The sequence below is a fragment of the Antedon mediterranea genome, chromosome 7, assembly GCF_964355755.1.
Source record: "Antedon mediterranea chromosome 7, ecAntMedi1.1, whole genome shotgun sequence".
Lineage (NCBI taxonomy): Eukaryota > Metazoa > Echinodermata > Crinoidea > Comatulida > Antedonidae > Antedon > Antedon mediterranea.
The window spans coordinates 7,020,675-7,043,744 of record NC_092676.1 but is presented as its reverse complement, the minus strand read 5'-3'; the positions used below and the strand labels follow the sequence as shown (position 1 = coordinate 7,043,744).

The 23,070-nt window shown below is 34.4% G+C and overlaps 1 protein-coding gene across 1 annotated transcript; it reads right to left on the bottom strand.

Annotated features, from left to right (window-relative positions):
- Positions 1-675: 675 nt before the first annotated feature.
- LOC140053881 (PH-interacting protein-like) lies at positions 676-23,062 on the bottom strand. Its single transcript, XM_072098617.1, has 35 exons — positions 22,911-23,062; positions 22,761-22,819; positions 22,653-22,682; positions 22,408-22,467; positions 21,228-21,378; positions 20,833-20,931; positions 20,460-20,620; positions 19,649-19,870; positions 18,719-18,819; positions 18,513-18,583; positions 18,092-18,192; positions 17,409-17,548; positions 17,025-17,184; positions 16,512-16,646; positions 16,037-16,165; positions 15,183-15,408; positions 14,735-14,920; positions 14,088-14,265; positions 13,602-13,692; positions 12,919-13,056; positions 12,632-12,705; positions 11,908-12,073; positions 11,250-11,486; positions 10,903-11,027; positions 10,405-10,599; positions 10,110-10,171; positions 9,714-9,987; positions 9,105-9,230; positions 8,304-8,439; positions 7,794-7,949; positions 7,128-7,280; positions 6,835-6,950; positions 5,721-6,010; positions 4,659-4,868; positions 676-3,543 (listed from the first exon to the last, which is right to left on the bottom strand). Exons 1-35 carry the CDS (start codon positions 22,957-22,959, stop codon positions 3,044-3,046), a joined length of 5,307 nt encoding a protein of 1,768 aa, XP_071954718.1. The 5' UTR covers positions 22,960-23,062; the 3' UTR covers positions 676-3,043.
- Positions 23,063-23,070: the final 8 nt, after the last annotated feature.

The window sequence follows — 23,070 nt, the reverse complement described above, 5'->3', positions numbered from 1 at the left end:
TTTATGTGACAAAAAAGTGCCCATATATGGACATGATGATGTCATATCATTACCATATTTTGGAATATCACTACTATATTTCAGCACATCACACTTTTTCGTTGTCGAACTAGTTCGATAGTGTAGACAGAGCTTTAGGTGCTACCGCACTAATGCCAAACATGAGTCAAGTGGGATTTCGAGTGTAAACACTTTGACAGATACAAACAATTATTTTTACTAAACGTCGCAACTAATTATCTGGTTAATGTTCCAGATCGTCATCGATGCATGAACAAAGATAAGACGGCTAATGCATTTGTCGATTTGTATAAATCATACCACAGAATAAGGCATCATTAATTTAAAGAGACATTAGGTGCGCATATGAAGCAAGATATTGTAGGCCTAAACTACATCGATTTTATTTGTACATGGAGGATGTTTTTACTTGATCTTCTTTATGTCCGATGGTTTGCAGACGATTGTGATGACGTATTAATGCACGTTACCACTTTTCGAAAGAAATTATCTGGTGATTCAATCTAGACTAGCCGCTAGTCTCTGTTAAGCTCTGTCGACATTATCAAACTTTATGTGACAAAAATGTGCCAATTATGGACATGACGATGTCATATCACTATTTTGATAGTGTATACAGAGTTGTATTGTCTTTTTTTATGTTTTAGTATTCAATGAGACTGGTAAATCAGTATGAAACGCCATGTGTGCCAAAATGTTTATCTTTTTACCAATATTAATTCGATAGCCGCCTAGAACCGAGACAAGAGTCTGAAAACAGAACAGTAATTTTGTTTTCTTTCTGTGGTGATCTTAAAAATAAACGTAAAACAAAAGATACACTTGTTTACAAAATTCTTGTTTCAAATTGTTTCTTGTTTATTTTGCACTTTTTTCGCGCAAAGGAATGTATGAAATTTACTAAATGTGTATACTTTATACAACGTGCATAATACCATTTATATAAGACCCGTTTGGAAATTTCAAAACGACACATTATTTTCTACAACGCGAGAAAAAAAAATAGGATCAAATCGAAATGTTATACAATACACAACGGTGCTTTCTGAAAACACTAATTTTTAAATAACAAAATAACTTAATGAATGCGTAATAAAAAAAAAACGTATGATAGCATAGGCATAATGCTGTGTAAAGATATGTAAACATACACTACTTAAATTTCTAAAACAGTTAAACCAAAGAAAAACACAATCTGTTATCGAATAAAGTCGGGTCTCCAATAAAAGTGTAACGACTCTCTGACACCTAATCAAGGACTAGTGGCCGTATTCACCAGTACCACTTAGTACTTGGGACACACCCTTGACAAAACGGAGATATCTGCTATCTACTAAGCGAATACAATTTAAAGGAATAAACTTATGTATCGACTTAAGTGAAATACAAATATAGGCATACAGCAGGAAAACATTGTGTGAATGGCGAATACGACCACATCATGTTTATCAGGTCTGCAGTTGTCTCTAATTGGAGAAAATCTTTAAAATGGCGGAGAAGTCTGCAATAGGATTGTTTAATTAGGTGTTTAATTGGAGGGAACGTTTAGTTTGAAATAAATTTGACCAGAGGCCCTAAAAAGTATGAAAAACCAAATCAAAAGGTCATTGCGGTTTTCGGTATTTATTTTTTTGAGTTTTTTTTTAACTCGTTCAACCTAAAATAGTTTGACAAAAAAAGTGCGATGTGCCCAATTATGGTAGTAATATGCTCAAGTATGGTAGTGATATCATATCACATCATCATGTTCATATATGGGCATCGTATTTTTTGCCATATAAAGTTTAATAGTGTAGACAGAGCTTGAAGCCTTTGTATACACTATCTTTATCTATCACTTTATGTGACAAAACAATGGGATGTGCCTATATATGGACATGATGATGTCATAGCACTACCATATTTGGGCATACCACTACCACATTTGGGCACATCACATTTTGTTGCCATATAAAGTTTGATAGTGTAGACAGAGCTTTACATGGCAATACAATTTTTAGATTATAATGTAATTATAATGAAATTTTTCATTCATGCTTGCGTTCACATTACATGTTTCAAGTTCATTTATATTGGTTTTCTGATTATTTAGTCATTTTCCTGAAGATGAGAAAATAATATATCGTTATGCAAATGTAAAAATCAATAAATAAAGCCTGGATACTGAAGCCATGTAGAGAGAAGGGAGATGAGAGGTAAATACAAGCACAATGCGATGAATGACATGACAATCGTACCTGCCATCTGCTTGTAATGAACAACAAATTGAATTCTACACCGTAATTATGAAGGAACATTCAAAATAATGGGATATAATATAATACAAAATTGCAAATATTAACCAAGACCTTTAAAGGAGAATTGTATAGCAACATTAAATCACGGTGGTTATCAGTTAAAAGGACAGTACATAATCAAAATCATTTGATTTGGACCCATGGCACTGGGAATGGTAGCCAACCATCCAACCATCAACTACAACCCCAATGTTGTCCAATGAAGTATTTTTGTGTACATTATTTGATTTCGAACATATAAACTCTAACATAGCACAGCATAACTGCACAGAATATGGCACCTGCATAAGCAAAGACATTGCATTCTCATACAAAAACAAAATTGAATGTGTTTATGCTAAAATTTAGTAAAGAAATACAGATAATATTACGAAGTAACCACCTCGAAAAAAACGACATAATAATAGTATTAATATCATTCAAATGTTCAAATCAAAAACTGTAAATCATTAAGAGCCAGTATCAACTTGTTTGATTATAAAAAGGAAAGTTTCTCTTTAATTTTAAACCATATTGGTTGATTTTACAAATATGAATACAGTATAGTGTAGAAAACAAAATTAAAGTAAGTAAACAAAAGTATATAAAAAAAATTATACTATCTTATACAAAACTACAAAATATTTCCAAAAATTGTTTTCCAAAAAAAAAGTATAAACATCAACTTTCACACTGGCGAAAAGTGATGAGGTAGATAGTTTTCTTTTCAACCTTGTAAGTTAGAGCTAGTCTCCTGTCAGACTTGCTCTTGCACGAGGGGTTAACCTTCGAACTCTGCCCCTACTTGACACACTTTGAGGTATTACTTCTGGTTCTGAGTCAGTGTCACTTCCTAACGATGACTCTCCTTCCTCAGAGCTTTCTACCTGAACCCGAGTCCTTTTTGCAGCATTTCTGGTGGTTCTCAGTGTTGGACCATTTTTATTACTTCCCGGAAACTGGTATTCAAAATCTGTTGATGTTATTCGTTTACGTAATCTCGTTGAACGTCGTCCGACATTTTTTGCAGCTGTTTTTCGAGTTTTACGAACAATCTTTGTTTTCTTTTTAACAGTTTTGGTAATTTCTTCTGAATTGTAGCTTTCAGTATCACTGTCGTGTCCTTCACTTTCTTCATCAGATGAACTCTTTTTATTTGATTCTCTTTCCTCTTCACTTTCTCCTACTGGATTTGAATTTTCTTTCTTTCCTGTATTTTTAGAGCCATTCAACGAAGCACTATTAACTGTATCAAAATGAAGTACGAATTAGTAATCTTTATCTAAATTATTTATTATAGGCGCTATTAGTAAATAATTTTTAACAGTCAATTACTGTCCCAGCATAGGTTGGCAAAAGAACAAACGTACGAAAGATTCAGAATTGTACAGTATACTAAATAAACCTAAAATGGTTATAGTACAATTTACCCATTATTAAAACAACACAATAATACCTTTCCTTTGGGAGATCTTTTATTGAAGGAACACCTATCCTGTTAAACAAACAAGAGGCAATATATGTTTTAACACTAAGGCCAACTCCATTAAGGGGACCCTATCCTGTTAAACAAACAAGAGGCAATATATGTTTTAACACTAAGGCCAACTCCATTAAGGGGACCCTATCCTGTTAAACAAACAAGATGCAATATATGTTTTAACACTAAGGCCAACTCCATTAAAGGGACCCTATCCTGTTAAACAAACAAGAGGCAATATATGTTTTAACACTAAGGCCAACTCCATTAAGGGGACCCTATCCTGTTAAACAAACAAGAGGCAATATATGTTTTAACACTAAGGCCAACTCCATTAAGGGGACCCTATCCTGTTAAACAAACAAGATGCAATATATGTTTTAACACTAAGGCCAACTCCATTAAGGGGACCCTATCCTGTTAAACAAACAAGAGGCAATATATGTTTTAACACTAAGGCCAACTCCATTAAGGGGACCCTATCCTGTTAAACAAACAAGATGCAATATATGTTTTAACACTAAGGCCAACTCTATTAAGGGGACACTATCCTGTGAAAACTAATCTATATTTTCTTTTTTATTTTTTTTCCCTTTATATTTGGGAATATTGCCAGAGATAACCATAAGCAAATTATTCACTATCCTTCTTAAAGGTGGCAATCCTGTTTAAAGACAAATATACGCAAGCAAGTCTTTGGGAAAATCCTGACATATGACAGGACTTGAACCCAGGACCCTTAGATTGGTAGCCAAGCATCATAACCACCAAACCACAACTCCATACAAAGGGGGGCATACTTGTTGGGGTCCCGCAGGTGTCTCCTTAATAGAGGGTCTACTATATTTGAATAAATATATGTAAATATTGTTTTTACTTACAAGATCTATTCCTTGTCATACGCTTGGATGGTTCACCACTTGACCGTGTGTTCATCTTCCTTGTTCTGGTCCCTTGCTCTTCTTCACTCTCCTCTTCCACCTCTGTTTCTTCTTCGTCTTCCTCTTCTTCTTCATCATCGTCATCATTTGCTTCATCCTCATCGTCATCATCATCATCATCCTCTTCAACTTCGTCATTTTGAACAACCACTGAGAACATAAATAGAACAAATATTGGAACATTGAATACACCAAGAAACACAAATGCTGCTTACACTTCCCTCAGATTTAAATAAACCAAGACCAATGGTTACTTTTACTGACCACTGCCATATCCAGTAGAACTTTCTAGGTCTCAGTAAAACTAACCATGCTTGCTAAAAGTCCGGACGATGGCTACAACTCTTTAAGAGTTACATTAATCATAACTCGTGGTTAGTTTTACCGACCACTGCTATGCGCAGTGAAACTTAACATGGTCTCAGTAAAACTAACCATGTTGGCTAAAAAGTCCAATCTGAATGATGGCTACAATTCTCTCATGGTTAAATTTACCAAGACCAGCGCTTAATTTTACTGACCACTCCTGCCCTTATCATGGTCTCAGTTAAAAACAAAAATAAGTCCAATTTAAACATGCAAATTAAGTAAACCCCAGGAGTTCACCACCTTCACCATGCACTTCAATCATAATTTTTAATATCATGGTTGAATTTTGGTAACACCATGGTAAAAATGGTGTTGGTTTATCTTGTTTAAATTTACTATTTTACAAATCCTGTGCAAATAAGTCAATAGTGTAGAATAGGCATGTAATGAAGTATGTTGAACGTTGAACTACTGCTTGTATCCTTAGGCAAGACACTTAACTTCTGTTGCTTCTCTGCACCCAGGTGTACAAATAGGTACCTTGGCTGATACTATGTGCATTATGGGAGTCTGTTCCCATAAAATAAAATAAAATGAACGGGGTAATAATGTAAAGTGCTTAGATAATATGCTCTATATAAGAACAAGTATTATGAGTATTAGAATATAAAATATAAATATGATTTTACATACTTGTACTACTTCTAGTGACCCTAACACGCACTGTGGGGGCGTCATCATCCTCCTCTTCTTCATCATCTTCTTCTTCATCATCATCCTCGTCACCTTCCTCCTCTTTTACCAGGGCCTGTTTCTTTTGTTCTTCAGTATTACTCCGTCTTTCTCTTGATTGTGAACTCGTGGAACTAACTTTATTTTTATTTTTGAATCTCAAAGATGGACGTCTTGACATGTTACTGTAAATTGATGATGCTGTGCTAGTTGAACCATCGTTGTAATTGGTTTGCTTTCGGTTCACTTTCCTATAAAAAAAGATTATTTAAATATTTATGGATCTTTGGTATTTACGCTTGTCTAATATAACACACCTGATTATATTCTTGCAATTTGATTGGTTTAATTACACATCACGTGTCATTTGGAATTAGCCCTACCTAACGGAAAATCTAACAGTGATAATTAACTTGCGCTAATGTGCGCTCAGCTTTCAGTAAACATTTTAAGAACTTTTCAACTTGTTGTGCCTGCTGTCTATAACTATAAAGTTGGAGGAGCACTGCTTATTTTAATGGCCTAGCTCCTGGCCTAGCATGATTTACGATGGATATTTTTGATAAATAAAACAAATAATGAATGTTTTGTATTTGTTGAATGGAGAGAATATTTAATTCGATGAAAAATTGATTGCTCTATTTTCAACTCGGCTCTGCCTTGAGCAGTCAATTTTTTAACTCATGAAATATTCTCACCATTTCATAAACATTCATTATATGTATAATATACCGGGATTCTAGAAAACTTAGATCTAAAAAACTCAGATATAAAGATCTGAGTTTTCTAGTTCGATTCTTCAACTAGAAAACTCAGATCATCAACTGGATCGTTCCATTATTAATCAGAGGGTAGTATATTTGCAATACTAGAGTATTATTATGTTTTCTTACTAATATTGTAAAATTACAATATTAGTAATAGAAAATAAAAATAAAAATGTAGTAGCAGCCTACAACTTAAGTCACAAAGAAAATACAGTACATGTTAGGCCTAGCCTTAGCTAAGCAAACTTGCGAAGTAGATCTGAGTTTTCTAGACACCTATAATATACCATACAGTTTAATACACTTACCTGCGAAAGCCTCTTCCGACTTGCCTTTCGTAGCGTAAGGCCGATTTGTAATCGCCTTGAATTGACCGGATTCTCTCCTCCCATAAAGCAGATAATCTTAATGTCATACCAGATATCTATAGCAAAATACATAAATATGTTTTTAATAAAAGCAAATCAATATTCACCAGCTTTTTAAAAGAAATAACCTATTTACTGAACTCAGACTCTATTATTTAAAAAAAATCAATATCCGTCATGTTGGGCGATAGTAACTATGTGAATAAATATCTATTTTGAATTATTATACTTACTCTAGACTTTTTGCTTGGTGTATAATTTTTAGCATTTGCAAAAATTAGACGCACATCTTTACACAATTCTGACGGATCTCGGTAAGTGCCAGCTGCTAACTGTTCACGGGCGGTGTTCAAGTCCATTGGTACATCAATGATATCACGATAATCCTGCAACAGAGATCGTAATTTCAATAAAATAGAAAAATAAATACCAAGGGAGAAATACTAATATGTGAAAGAGAAAATGCAGACCATCAGTTATCGGGGGTCCAACACAGAAAAATTAAATACCAAGTCATTTGATTGGATATTTGTAAAACATTTAAATGAGTGGCCAAGCGGTTAAGTCAGTGGAAACGTAATATGTAGCCATAACATCAGTAAGATTTCGAGGCTCATTCGCTCCATGGTTCTGGTGGTAGAACGAGTCTTCTCGGATAAGGATTATAAACCGTAGGTCCAGTGTACACATCTGGTTCATGTGCATTTTAGAGAACCTAGTACATCTTTCGAGACGAGTAGGGGTTTACCCTGGTGTGCTAGTACACACACACGCACTGTCACAAACCCATCATAGTACTATACACTGGACCCTCTGAGAGAACATTCTTTGACTGAAGAGACTACCCAGTGAATAAATAATAATAATAATAAAACATTGACACCATTACTGGATCTTACCACATATATAGATTCATCTACCGGATAGCGGAACGGTTCCGCATCTTGGCTTTCCCAGATCAACTGCAACAGTTCCTGACATTGTTGAATCCAAGCCTTGCTGTTATAACATGGATTATCCGTCTTGGCACGTTTGTGAGACCTACTGTCATTACCCTTAAAAACAATAAAAATAATAATAATATAAAATATAAGTTCCCAAACACACATATATACACAATATTGTACATTACAATACATTTCTATTTGTAGTACAATTCATTGATTGACATGTTCTAAAATTTACCACACATTTTGACACAATTTTTACTGTAATTTATCATTTTTTGATATTGTGTTGTAGTTGTAGTATTTGTTCATATCTAGCGGGTATTTATTTCATTATAATGTTACCATATTGCACCAAAAAAAAACAGCTCCTCTAAATAAATGCCTCCCTCGAAAAAGCCTCCCCCCTAAAAACCCTTCTGAATACTAAATGGCCCGAGGCGTTTATTCGAATAAACTTACTCGCTTTCTTTTATTGCTAGTAGATGGCTCTGTGTCATCTTCATCTGTGTCATCATCGACATCAACCATTTCATCCTCATCTTGACATATTGAAAAGCGATTGTATAGCACCATGATATCTTCACTCTCATCTCCACTACAATAAAAAAAAAATGGTAGATAGGTTGATTGTATACAGTACAGGTACCGAGCGAGACCATTAAAGAAAAACAAATTATTTTCAAGATGTGGTTTGTGATTCTACAATGGCTTTAAATAGATGTTTTTTATTTTACAGCGGGGTTTTTTTTTCTACAAAAGGAACAAAAAACATGAGGTCTATTTCGCTGTTGATCTCTAGTTTTAACTGGTACTGGTTGGTTCAGGTAACCATCTACATAGAGACCTGGTAGCTGTTAGTATTAAGTTGGCATTTCGATAAATGATTAATAAGTGTACATACATTTTTTTTTTAGAGTGACATACCACATACTGACAATAATTTACACAAAGTAATCCCTAAAAATAGGGGCGGATCCAAGATGGGGAAGCCAGCCCGGGCACCCAACTAAATTTTGCAAATTGTGTTGCAAAATATAGGACATCCAATTAAGCTCAGACCTTCATTTCATCATTTTTAGGTTCTGGGCCGCCCCTTATTCTGGATCCACCACTGCAAGATAAGTTGGATCTTATAGACTTTGAAAGAAGCAGGCTTGTAGCACTTGTTTGCACAACTCTATCAAGTATGGATGGTATCGTCAGACCTCATTTAGAACTATCGAACGCTCACAGTCACATGAACCACCTTTAGTATCTTACCTTATGAACTCCAAAAGTACTTTAGTAACAATTTCTGCCTGTTTCACAATCATACTACTCTTTTCATTGAATGTAATTGCGTTCTGTTCTATTAGTCGTATCTCCCACATTAGTGCAGATATTCTCCTGGAGAAAATAATGTAAGCAGTACGTTTGAATCAAATAAACAATAACTTGTGCAACGAATGATACTTTGAGTTGTGTTTACGTGCCCCTGTCGTTGAGGACAGACAAATTGGCGCCATTTGGTGGCACCACTCAACACGAAGTTGTGGTATGTGTTGTCCACACCTGTGCGCAATTCAGCCCAGTAGGCTGCTAGTCGCAGGTTGTTCCCCCATTTACATTACATTACATAATAAGCTAGAAAATTGAATTTTGAACTACAGTAGGAACTCATATAAAGCGGACAGCTTTGGAACCCAACAGCAGTTACCACTAAATAGGTGTGTTCCCTGATGTAAAACATACATTGCCTTGTTCTTTCATTTCACAAGAAATCGTCTCCTTAATAGGGTGATATATGATAATATATTTCCCCGTGTTCGTTTCATAGTTTTTAAAAGTTCAAACTGTTATAGAATGTAAATAAAATGGTCAAATGTTTACCTATAAAATCTCTTTTCTAATCTACGTCTTATGCTATTGAGGTCTGTGGGATATGGAATGACATAAGCATAAGCTGGATACTGATCCAAGTCCACAGGTGTTGTGAAAGGTTCCGCTTCACTAAGTCGTAACACTTCTTCTATTCCTGTTAAGATTCTATCACACTCTGTGTCCTGGTCTAGATCGCCCCACTCTCCATCCTCAGGTGTGTACAACATTTGTCGGAGTTCTTCATCATTCAATGGAACACTGCCCCCAACTTCTTCAGGCATGTCTGTGATAAAGAAGATCTTGAAATTTTATATCACTTTATATTTATGGTAGAGGTTTCATTTACTACTGTAACATTATTTTGATAATAATTATCAGATCTAGTATTTGCATATGCGAACTTACTGTCTTCGTCCAATGGCTCCAAATCCCATGGACTCATCTTTTCCTTCTCTCCATTATCCCAACTGAAGAAAACAAATATTGAAAAGACAGAATAAGTTTTAATTTCTTGTAAAATTGATAGCAAACAGATTTAGAAGTTAAATAATTTTGGTCACTGATGCAACAAAAATAAAAAAAAAGATACTTGAGAAATATTTTTTTTTTGTAAAATTGTTAGTAAAAAGATTTAGAAATTCAATAATGCAAAGAAAATAAAACAAAAAATATATACAGATGCTGATAAACAATAACGTACTTGACATTAAAACACTGAAACATGCTGTCTGGGAAATCTTCTTGAAACGGTTCTTGCGATGCGATCGTTCCAAGCCACCAAGCGTCATCTATCATTGCACGAAACCTATCCCCAGCCTTCCAGTCTTGCTCCATTGATATGTTGTAATGCTGACGTAACACGAGAAAGTCGATAACGTCTGCCATATCGTGGTATCTGAGTATAAATAAATCGCACTTTTAAAATGTATGCATTTGCATGGTGTGCAATAGTATGCACTATTAAACAATCGTTTAATAGTACTTTTTTTAGTGTCCGAAAAAAAAAATCTTTTGCACGTTCGGAAATACAACAGCTTTGCCTCGTTGATATATAACCTTTCATCATTCACATCATGCCATTATTTGTACCATTACACTCATAAACATTCATTATTTGTATACTATAGCAGTTTTAGTAGCTCTATGTTAATACCTGAAAACTAATGTAAATGTACGATAAAAAAATAATGTTACTTACTTAATAAGAAAATGTTCTCCAGTTGGTTTTCTTGTGTCTGGATCTATGAAGGCTAATTTAAGACCAACTAATGTAGGAGGGCCTACCGTGTACTTGATACCTACTACTTTTACTAGTTCTTGTTCCTGAGAAAGTCAAATAAATACAAAATTAATGTGTCATATTCAGGTACTATTGTTAATAAATTAAACCCTCAAATATTCCTTAATACTTTGTTGACGTAGTGGAAAATGAGCTCCAGTTCACAGCACGAATACCTGTCATAACATCTATGATAAACTAGTATATGTAACATTCATTTAGGCTAGCAAGCATATGAGCTAACAGTGCTTAGGTCATTCACTTACCCTAATATCTCTTTTATGCCAAGGTTGTTTTTTGGGCTCAACGTGATAGACTTTTAACCTCTTCACAGCATCCACGTATCCCTCATGACCCTGACGGAAGTACATGACCTCATCACCCATCTGTGGAATGTATGGACATCGTCTTGGAGTAGAGTCTGTAATCCATGGCGAGGGTTTAAATTCATCTGGCAGACTGTGTTCTAAGGGACCTTCTAAATCTCGCCGAGGAGGCGCTTTCTAAAAAAAACAAACAGACCAAATCAGAGAATGTTTTTCTAACAACAAGGTGGTTCATTTTACTTTATATAACACCTATATAAATTCCTGTCATTTGATTGGACGAATGTGAGTCACATGGCGTGCAATAGTACGCACTATTCAACGATCGTTAAATAGTACTTTTTGAAACATTTTTGTGTACGAAAAAAAAACGTCTAGATGTTATATAAAACAAATAATGAATGTTTTGTATTCGTGTAATGGTACAAATAATGGCACTTGGTGAATGATGAAAGGTTATATCAACTCGGCTTTGCCTCGTTGATATAACCTTTCATCATTCACCTCGTGCCATTATTTGTACCATTGCACTCATAAACATTCATTCTTCTTTCTAGCACAAAACAAAAGTTTGTTGCACTAAAACACAATTAAATACCTTTTTCCTTTTTTGTTTTTTCCTACGTTCTTTTTTCTTTGCTTCTTCTTCTTTTTCTGCTTCAGAGTCTGTTTCCATAAACTTCACTTTAACTGGCGGACGTTTTGGGGGTTTTAAGTTTATGCCAGCATCAGCAATCCAGTCTGAATACACACTACTGGTATCACTGAAAAAAAAAAACAATGAGTGCATAAAATTTGTAATTAATAAAACAAATAATTTCTGAAGCAAGTCTTGTTATGAGTAGAGGGTAGTGTCATGGTGTTGGCCATGAAAACCTCTGTTCAGACAAAGATGTATGCAATTGAGGTTGTTCCATGGTGTTGGCCATAAAACCTCTGTTCAGACAGAGATGTATGCAAGTGAGTTTATTCCATGGTGTTAACAATGAAAACCTCTGTTCAGACAGAGGTGTATGCTAGTGAAGTAATGTCGTGATAATGGCCATATAAACCTCTGTTCAGACAGAGATGTATGCAAATGAGGTTGTTCCATGGTGTTGGCCATATAAACCTCTGTCCAGACAGAGATGTACACAAGTAGTGTCAATGTGTTGGCCATACAGTAAACTTCTGTTCTGACAGAGGTGTACGCAAGTGAGGTTGATCCTGGTGTTGGCCCTATAAACCTCTGTTCAGACAGAGGAGTATGCAAATGGAGTAGTATCATGGTGTTGGCCATATAAACCTCTGTTCAGACAGAGGTTACAATATAGGTAGTTTACCTGTTACTGGCATTACTGCTTTCCCATTGTAATTCATCGTCTGAACTATCCAGACTCGAGTTGGCAGCACCAGCCTAAAATAACAAAAACAGAGTGTTTATATGTAGTCCTGAGTAAATTCTGGTTCCCACCAGACATGAAGCAGTGAATGATTCTCTATCCCATCTGGTGGGGACCAGTCTTAAGATACATTTAAATAGATTGATTTAGACTTCTCTGGCACATTTTTAGTTGGACTTTCAATTGTGTCAGAACAATACTCAATTGTTAAATATTATTTTTGTTACCTCATCTTCTGGTCCAGAAGTCTCATTACCAGATGCTTGCAAGGAGTCACCAGGAGCTGATCTTGTTTGGTAGTTATGGCTATTGCATTTCTTCTTTCTGTTTCTAAGATGTCTTTCTATAGAATCCATTGAATCAGTCTGTTGAAATTCAAAATCCATACTGAATTACTTCAAAATAGTACAATTATCATATTATATGGTCGTCCCAAAAAAGATAATTTTCGTTTTGCTATTTAAGGTCTACAGTAGATTGTATCAGCTTTTTTTAGTGCTGTTATTACTCACTGAGTGAGTGGCAGAGCAGTTAAATTAAGAATTGTAAGTACGTAGCTATAAAATTGGCAAGGGTTCGAGGCTAATTCACTCCATGGTTCTGGTTGAGTCTTCTTGGATATAAGGACTATAAACTGTAGGTCCAGTGTACACAACTATCGCATGTGCAATTCTGTTGGTACCTAGTACATTTTTCGAGATAATTAAGGGGTTACCCCAGTATACAATTACACACACAGCCACTGTCACACACAACCACTGATCATAACTGGGCTCATTGTGGAATTGGGACTGGACTGTTTTAGAGGTGTTTTACCACTTGTTGGTCTCATCCTTCACTAAATGTTTGTTATGTCTTTTTCTGTGGATGTACATCTTAATGAGAAGTTGAATAATTAAAAAAAACTTACTCTTTGTAGGATATTTGGTCTTTTCTTTTTCTCTGCTTTAAATTTACTTAGTTCATTTTCCCGATATGCTAGACGATTTTCTTCTAGTCTCCTGTAACATAATATTATATTATAAATTTTTTTTACATGTAAAAACATACAATTTACATTTGTATATTATTTAAAAAAAAAACTTGTTTATCTTTTATTGTTACTGAAACTAGTTTCAATGTGTAATTTGATAGTGTTGTCTAAGACAAGACTATTTCTTAGTTGTATAGGAATTCAGTGTTATGTACAATACAATTCTTAAAGCTCTGTCTACACTATCAAACAAAAAAAGTGTGATGTACTCAAATATGGTAGTGATATTCCCAAATATGGTAGTGATATGACATCACCATGTCTATATAAGGGCACATCACATTTTGTTGTGACATAAATTTTGATAGTACAGACAAGACTTATACTGTGTATGTTGATCAAACATGAGAAAAAATGTCTTACTTAGCTACATATAGCGGCAATTCTCTTACAACCACCCTTCTACTCCAAGCCAGTAGATCGGCTTGAGAGGCTTGCTGACTGACAAGAACATTCCCCGTCGATTGACGCACGCCCTCTATATGTCCACTGCGACGTAATCCTCGGGGGGATGCAATACCTGGACTAAGAGGTCCTTGATCTACAACGAAAGATAATATTACACGTATAAATTGGTCTGTGTACATTATCAAACTAGTTTGACAAAAAGGTGTGAGGTGCCCAAATATGGTAGTTATATTCCCAAATATGGTAGTAATATGACATCATCATGTCCATATATACATCACATTTTGTTGTCACATAAAGTTTGATAGTGTAAACAGAGCTTTAGGCAAGACACATTACTTACGTTTGCCTCTCTACATCCAGGTGTACAAATGGGTAAGGCCAAGACACAACTCTACGCTGTGATTACTATAACTGCATTATTTATGCAATACTTCCATACATATTCATCCAAAAATGTCCGGGATAACAACATGTAATAACATACAGCGTTTAAGGTTTCACAACATTAGGCGCTTTATAAATCCACGATATTATTATATATTATATTATTCCATTTAAATTCAACTTTAAAAAAAAAAGAAACATCAAAGTATACTCACTGTTTCTCTCTCTTGATGGGGTACTAGGTTGATGATGTGACGGCCCAGGCCGATTATTTTCATTGTCGTCTGCATCATTTCTTTGGTCTTGGTTTTGTTGCATCCTCATAATTAAGGTGTCTAGTATACTGGCAGCCTCATTGTCTTCTGCATTGCGCGGAGCGTCTCCGATAACACCAGGCTCTCCTGAAAAAAAAAACACACGATTTGTTTAGATGATAACATATTGATGTAATAAAACACTGACAATAATTAGCATTCATAAATTGATAACTAATTGATAAAAATATCATGTTGCTACCTTTTGACCTTTTCACGCCACCAGACTATGTAGCTTTCACGCTCACAAACATTATGGGCATGGGCAGAGTGACTTTTCGACTCAATAGCTGCTTAGTGTTATAGCGCTCTGTGAAATCAAAATGTAGATATTCACAATCAAACTCACCATTAGGGGCTACCCCTATTTGCGGCACCAATGATGTATCGTTACAGTTTTCACGACCAGGCACTAATCTTTGATAGCTGGGAGGGTGGGGGTTTCCGTCCATATCGACTAAGAATGGAGGCGGCATGAGATGAGGTGCTTGCTGTGTTTGTTCATCCAGAACATAATTGTTTGCGTCACGCATCAACGGTCGATAATCCGTGTGGAAGAATTGTTCATATGGTACCTTAATGACATTCAAGAAGGAATAAAAAAATGTAGTCTTTATTCTTTATGTTGTTTATAAATAATCTATTATTTTAAAATGTGTTTGGAGTTTTGGTTCTACAGTACTTTCATTAATTAAACACTATACACACTATCAAACCTAATGTGACAAACAAATGTGATGTGCCCATATATATGTGAGGGCGTGTGGCGCTGTGTGTTGGACGTTGGACTACTGATCGTTAGACCGAGGTTCGAATCCAACTCTCGCCGCATTGCTTGTATCCTTAGGCAAGATACTTTACTTACGGTTGCCTCTCTCCACCCAGGTGTATAATTGGGAACCCGGTTAGATCAAGACACAACTTTGCGCTGATTACTAGCTGCATATATGGGAGTATGTTTCCATAGGTGTTTGATCAGGAGATGACTGGGGTAATTATGTTCAGCGCATTGAGAGCTTGCTTATTTGCGCTATATAAGAATGAACTATTATTATTATTATTATATGGACATGATGATGTCTTATCACTACCATATTTGGCCATATCACTACAATATTTAGGCACGTCACACTTTTTTTGTCAAACTAGTTTGATATAAATAATCACAAACATATTAAATCATAATTAAAATTAATCGCATACCTTTTTGTAGTTTTCACCAGAACCCATTCCATGAATACTCAAGTGCCCGTGTGAATCGGTAAATGCATAGTACCAACCATTTGGTGACCACTTACAGTCGAAGACAGCACCATGGCCTTGACCCTCTATCTACAGAAAGTAAGTTGAGTTTTTAATTACAACAGGGTGATAATTAGATCAATTTAGAAGTTATGGTGACTCAAATGAAGTTGAAGTTCAAATAATAAATAAACAACTTGATTGATTACTAATTAATTCCTCAGTTTGGGTCATCACAAGTATAACCAGATTCCAGCGGAGATCAAGGTTCCTATTTGTAAGAAGTTTATATTGTTGTGAACATAGCGTTTTCTGTATTGATGAGTGGGTTTTGAGTGAGTAAATGTTGACTGTGAAATGAACACTAGTGTACTTGGATAGATTCAGACTTTTGTTGTGAGGGAGATGGAAAAGAGGTGAGTATGTGAGGACTTACTGTGTTGCAAAAGCTTGTTATTCTCTGACCAGTCTCAAGATCCCAAAGATTAATCATACCATCATGGCCGCCACTTAGAAACACACGCGGATCAGAAGGACAAGCTTCAAGCACAAAGATTTCATCTGTATGACCCTGTGATAAAAAATATATACATAAGGAGAAAACATAGCTGGGGAGATCAGACATTCAGTACTGCTGGACCTAGGAACAGGAAGAATCTGCCTTTACATATTAGGAAATCGACATCTTTGGACAATTTTAAGTCACTTCTACAAACTCACTTTTTCTGATTTTTCCTTTTGACAACGCTATAAGCAATGATCGTTGGAATGGTGGTTTATAAATGGAACGATTGATTGATTGATAAAAAACAAATAATAATAATAAAACATTATCATATACTAACCTTCTAATGTTCAATGGTGATCATTGTTAATATACTACAGTTAATTTGTTTAATGTTATTTTATACAGTTTTCAATTTTAGTTGTTGTACAATTGTTACTTTACCTTTAATTCATTTTGCAGTTTCCCTGTGTACGAATTCCAAACTCGAACCGATAGGTCGTTAACCGCGGTCATAACAAAGTTGTCGTACAGAGACCATCCGACCATAGTTACACGATTCTTCATTATTTTGTTGCTTTCTTCAGTTGTGGCTGTTCTTGAACTATTTTAAAGTAATTAAGTGTTACTTTCTATACAATTACAAGTTTTCATCCATGCGATTACAATATAACCTCTATTAAGAGGACACCTTCAGGACCCAACAAAGTGTTCCCTTAATAGGGGTTGGCTGTAGTGTTAAAACATACTGTTCCTCGTTGTTTCAAGAAAAAGTGTCCCTTAATAGAGGTGTTCTACTGTAATTCAATTCCAAAAATATTAATATACCTTTGCAGCCTTGTACTCATGTTGAGAAGCATACTTTTCCATTCTTGTCGTTCATAGCGCCACACTCGTGCTGTCCCATCCTTACTCCCACTAACAAATCTATCGCCTGCATGGCAAAAGTCAATGCTATCAACGCGATCCTAAATTTAAAAGTAAAAAGAAAAAAAAAAATTTAGTATCAATCATGGTTACGAAATCGTTTTCTTGAATGTCTAATATTGGAAAACATTAAACTATAGAAAAAATATTATTTAATGTAAACTCACAGCATTGGTTAGATTTTGCCCTACCCTGATGTACTCATACTTTATGTTAAGTACATGCTGAGTAAAAATTCACAAGTAATTCTCAGAGTCAGAGTAGAATAAATCTGACCAATTAAATAGCTCCCTGATGCAAAGGTACTTTGCAGTACTTAAAATATAATCTTTGTTGGTGTAGTACCCACTGCTCTCTTGGCTCGAATCTAACCCTAGCCATCAGTGCAAGGTCTACAGGTATAAACGCCAGGCTAGTGATCTGGAGGTTCTAGGTTCGAGTCCCACACGAGAATTACTTGCATATTTGTTTTGCAAGTGTTCTCAATATGTACTTAACATAAGTACAATAACGTCAGAGTAGGGCATACATTTGACCAATTACATAGCTCCCTGACGCAAAGATACTTGAACAATTAAACTCACAGCATGATCTTCAATCTCAGCTACTTTCTCTGGACCGGACCCGGCAAACATGTAAACACGAACTAACTGATCTGAGCTACCAGTTACAAGGAATGTACCACCTACAAACATAAATATGTTATACTTGTTATAGTAATGTTATACAATGATTATATTAAAATTAATGTTTAAATTAGCTTTTATAATAATACAATAAGAAAATAAATTGTATCTTTAGCAGTTAAAAACGTATTTTAGAAGACTAAAGAAACCTTAAACATGGTGAGTGGCTATGAGCATTCACTGGCTAAATCCAGGGCCATAGAGCTTAAGGGCCCCAGAGCATGAGCAGTCCAATGCAACTACTACCCAGGGTTTGAGGGCCCTTTAGGAGTGCTAAACTAGGGCCTTTTCTTCCTGCATTACACCACTGTCAACATACCTGGGCTGAAAGACAAACACAGCATTTGCGCCCCTGATCTCGATCTTTCCAGGAATCGAACTGGTCGGTTACTAGAAAAGTTCACAGCATAAAATACATCAATGTGATATCAAATGTTTTAACATAATCAGTGAAAAAAATATATATAAAAGATCAGCTAATAGATAAAAGATTAATGCCTATTAAATCAAATTGTATTTGCTTACTTAAATGTGTTAGTGGCTGGGTTCCACTGCCAAAAACAGACGCACCCATCTGTCCCGGTACTGGCCAAGTAACGCACTGGACCACTATTTAAAGGTGAAAACTAGAAAGAAAAGATTAAATTATTAAGTAGAGAAAAGCAAGAAAACTATTTTTTTACAGTTACACTATGCTAATGAATGAATGCAAAAAATTAACTTTTATAAAAAAAAGACTTCTACATTTCTGTATTTGTACGTAGCAGTTCTACTTATTGTAAATAAATAACTTTTACCACAAAAACGTTGAAACTAAAACTATTTTCGGACAACGTGGGGTATTTGCTTATCCCTCTGGGTTATATTAACTGCACCTAATGTAACTAATAATGTTATTAATGTTTAGTAATAAATTTATAATTTAATAACGTAATTAATTCAATGTGTAGGCTGCATAGTATTCAATGTTAAAGGTTGAATTATGAATGTTTTAGTAGCATGGAGTATTTTAATTTTTCGATTCAAAAATCCTTAAAATGATTCCAATACTTCTGTATATACATAATATTTTTTTTTTGTAAAACACCTGTTTGAATAACATTATTCACTGTTAACATGTTAAAAATAATTACTTTTTTTAAACAATTTTTTAGTAAAATTGAATGGATATACCTAGTTTCAAGTTATTAAAAAGCCAATTACCTAGCATAATAATATCCTCCTAAATTTTTCTCTAAAACTCAAAACAAATATAAACAAATCAATACTTCGGAAATCCATAGGACTGTAGCTAAAAGTCAACAGGTTAAACATGTGTATTGATTGCTGTTAAAATATCAAGAACAACCCAAAAACACCTTGATCAATTTAGGCTTATATCCTAACGGTCAAATTGGATCTAGGAGTGTCCTTGTAAAGTTATATGAATATGATTTATGCCATTACAGTACCTACCTCAAGGGATGTGATCGTACCCGTATGACCCTGAAGAACAGCTATCGGTGCCATTGTCCGTAAACACCAGACTCGGATTAATTTATCGACACTGGCTGCAGCAATTAATGTGTTCTCGTAATTAATATGCATATCAACGATTTCTGAAGCGTGTCCTCGAAGCGTGCCCAGAAGCCGACCGGTATGGCTACACCAGATCTTTACAAGATGGTCGTCAGCTCCCTGTAAATTGTTAGAATTTTAGAGAACTACTATAAAACTTGGTATACAGTGGAAATTATAGAATTTGAAAAACACAATTTTCCATTTATACTGATTGATAGTTAACCATGATAGGGCCTTAAAAGTGATGACACTAATTCTAAATAAACATTTGTTTATTTTTTTTTTTCAAAAATTTACAATTACATTTACAATATTTAATAGTATACCAAAAGAAGTAAGTGATTGTCAGTTTGGTAACCATTTAAATGCATTTAAATGTACGGTACATATATACATACATTAAAAAAAATTAAAAAACAACAACATGGGTCACCCACGACCAGTCAGCACCTCCGGTGGGCCACTCCCGTGTTGGGAAAAGTAGAAAATTCCTTAATAGTGACGCACATAAGTGCGATCAACAATCAAAGTGACCACCAAAGGTGAGGTATGAATGAACATAAAACAGGATGAACCCTGTTTGTCTCCTGGAGGCACTATATCGATCATGAGCTTTGTTTTCATTCAAACAATGATAGGGTCTTTGCTAATGATGACCCTATGCTAGAATTAAACACTTAAAATGTCCCAACTACATGACAATTACCGTAAAAATTTTGTTTCCACTTCTATCAAACACGATACAATAGACGGACGAAAGATGACCTAGGGTTCGCAGATGCTGCGTCACTGATTTGTACTTCTCTAATGGCAAAAGTTGGCAATGTCGTGCTTGACCAACATTGCTACGACCGCTAATTACATGACCTGAATATTGTGAGAAAAATGTAAAGGGGGTTAAAATCAGAGGAGGAAAATAACCAGTGAAAAGAAACAAGATAAATAATGTAGACCTGTTAAATGTTTTTTAATGGTTCAGTTGCAAAATGTTTAGTTTTAATTTTCTGAAAGTTTTAAGTCTGATATTCATTTTTGATCTAATTAAATAACATTTCCTTTTTGGAAATAATGGTACTTACAAATATTTGGAACTCTACCAAGTTTTTTAGGAGGGAGTAGTGGATGGTGGTTTATTGTACAACTGTGCATGTATGGTCGCCATGCTCTTGGTTTTACATCTAAACAAAAAAACATTATAAAGTAAGTACTAAATAAATTGAAGATGAAGAAATATAAACATATAATTTAACTTTAAATAATAGTATGACAACAGAAATTGCACATTGTTATGCAAATAAGCACAACAAATGTGGGTTATTGTCTAAAGCTCTGTCTACAACTACCAAACTTTATGTGACAAAAAAATGTGACGTGTCCTTGGACATGATGTCATATCACTACCAAATTTAGGAACATCATACTAGTTTGCAGAAACAGGTATTGCTGTAGGCCTATAGCTAGCATAGGAACTTACCTTCAGCAGTTCTTAGTAGAGAGTGTCCTCCTACACCAAGCAATGATTTTACACCTTTGACACGAGGTTTTATTTCAGAGTCAAGTAGTGGGCCAATGCGTTCACATACTTTTAATAGATGGTCTGCTCCTATATGATTATAAGTATTGGCCTAAAAAAGGTAGATGATACATTGATATTCACCAAAAACAATGAATAAAAACTACTTAAACACATATTCATGAAGTAAACTTACTGTAAAAGGAACCTACTGTGAAGACTACTGTGAGAAAGAAAAATATGATCATTGATAATTCATTTATTTAACTCACTAATATTATTTTCTTTTAGTCACTGATCTAGTATAATTTTTCAAATGTTTTCTTTCTTGCAAGAAACCCTAATTATTTGTTTCATTTTTTTTCTAATTTTTTTTTCAAATTAATAAATGAATTGCTAATTAAGTGGAAAGTGCAATTTATTTTTATACGATCACTAGTTGATTTAATTAGAAAATTGGTAATGTTTATTTAAATTTTTATTTTTTCAAATTAATATTAATAAATGAATTACTAATTAAGTGAAAAGTGCAATTTATATTACACATCACTGGTTGATTTAATTAGAAAATTGGTAATATTTATTTTTAAAAAAATCAAGCTTTTAATCAAATATTTAGAAGCTTATACTGAATAATTTAATTAAAAACTCTTCTTGCACTAAAATTTATCTGAAATGTAATCTTATTTTGTTTATTAATTGCAAAAACATCTGAAAGAGAGCCCTCTGTGGAAAGATTACTGAAAATGTGATTATGGAATTCAGCCAATCACAATTGAGCTTATCTTATACATGGACTTATAGGTCAAAGTGTAGATAAAATTCTGCATTCCTATTGGCCAGAATGGGTTGTAATACGACGTCATAGGAAATAATGTCAACCATTTGTGATTATGTAAATTAGCCTCACTGGATTTCTCTGGATGTGTATTTAGAAATGGTTTTCTGATAAATATTTTGGTAATTTAATGCATTTTTCGCTCATAAAAAAACATTTTTTACCTGAAAAATTTATTGGAATAAAATTATATTGCCCTTTTCTATCAAATTGCAAAATTTAATGTAATCTGGTGTCTAAGCCAAATATTTCAAAATTTACGATTGTACGATCCAAATAAAAAAGTTTTCAGATTTTACTTACTAAGTTTGCAAAGGTATTCGAACGCACGTTGCCTTCCCAATCAAATCGTTGTGGAAGTAACTGAAAATAACATAAATCAATTTTATTTTTATTGAAAGTTGTAAAACAATCATAAATCTAGCGATTGGTATATTTCAATATTATTTAATATTTTCAATTCGCAGAAAATTAATTAAAAACTAACATGCACTATAGAGAAAATAGACATTCACATGTGAGAACCGTACAATTTTTAGTTCACTCACCCCATACTCTTCCAATTCGCGTCGAACATTCTGTAAAGAAAGAGTAAATATTTTAAAACAGAACCAAAAAAAAACCTAAATATAATCGTAATTGATAATTTTACTTACCTCTGCTGATTTTTTGCAAGGCCCATTTTCAAGAAATTTAACGATTAGGAAGTGCAACTCTGAGGAGAAAGAAAAATGAAAATGGAGTCAGTTTCGACGTTCTCAAAAACTGGTCAAAATTCGAAGTGTAAACTAATTGTAAAAACAAACCTCTCTCAATGTCTGTGGGGTTTTTACCGGGGTCATCTTGTTTAGACATTGTCTAAGAACACACTGTTTGTCAACATAGATGTTTTTATTTAAAATAATGCTCTGATTAATGAATTTAGTATTACATAGAAGTCACAAACTGGCGGCGAAAATAAGCCTA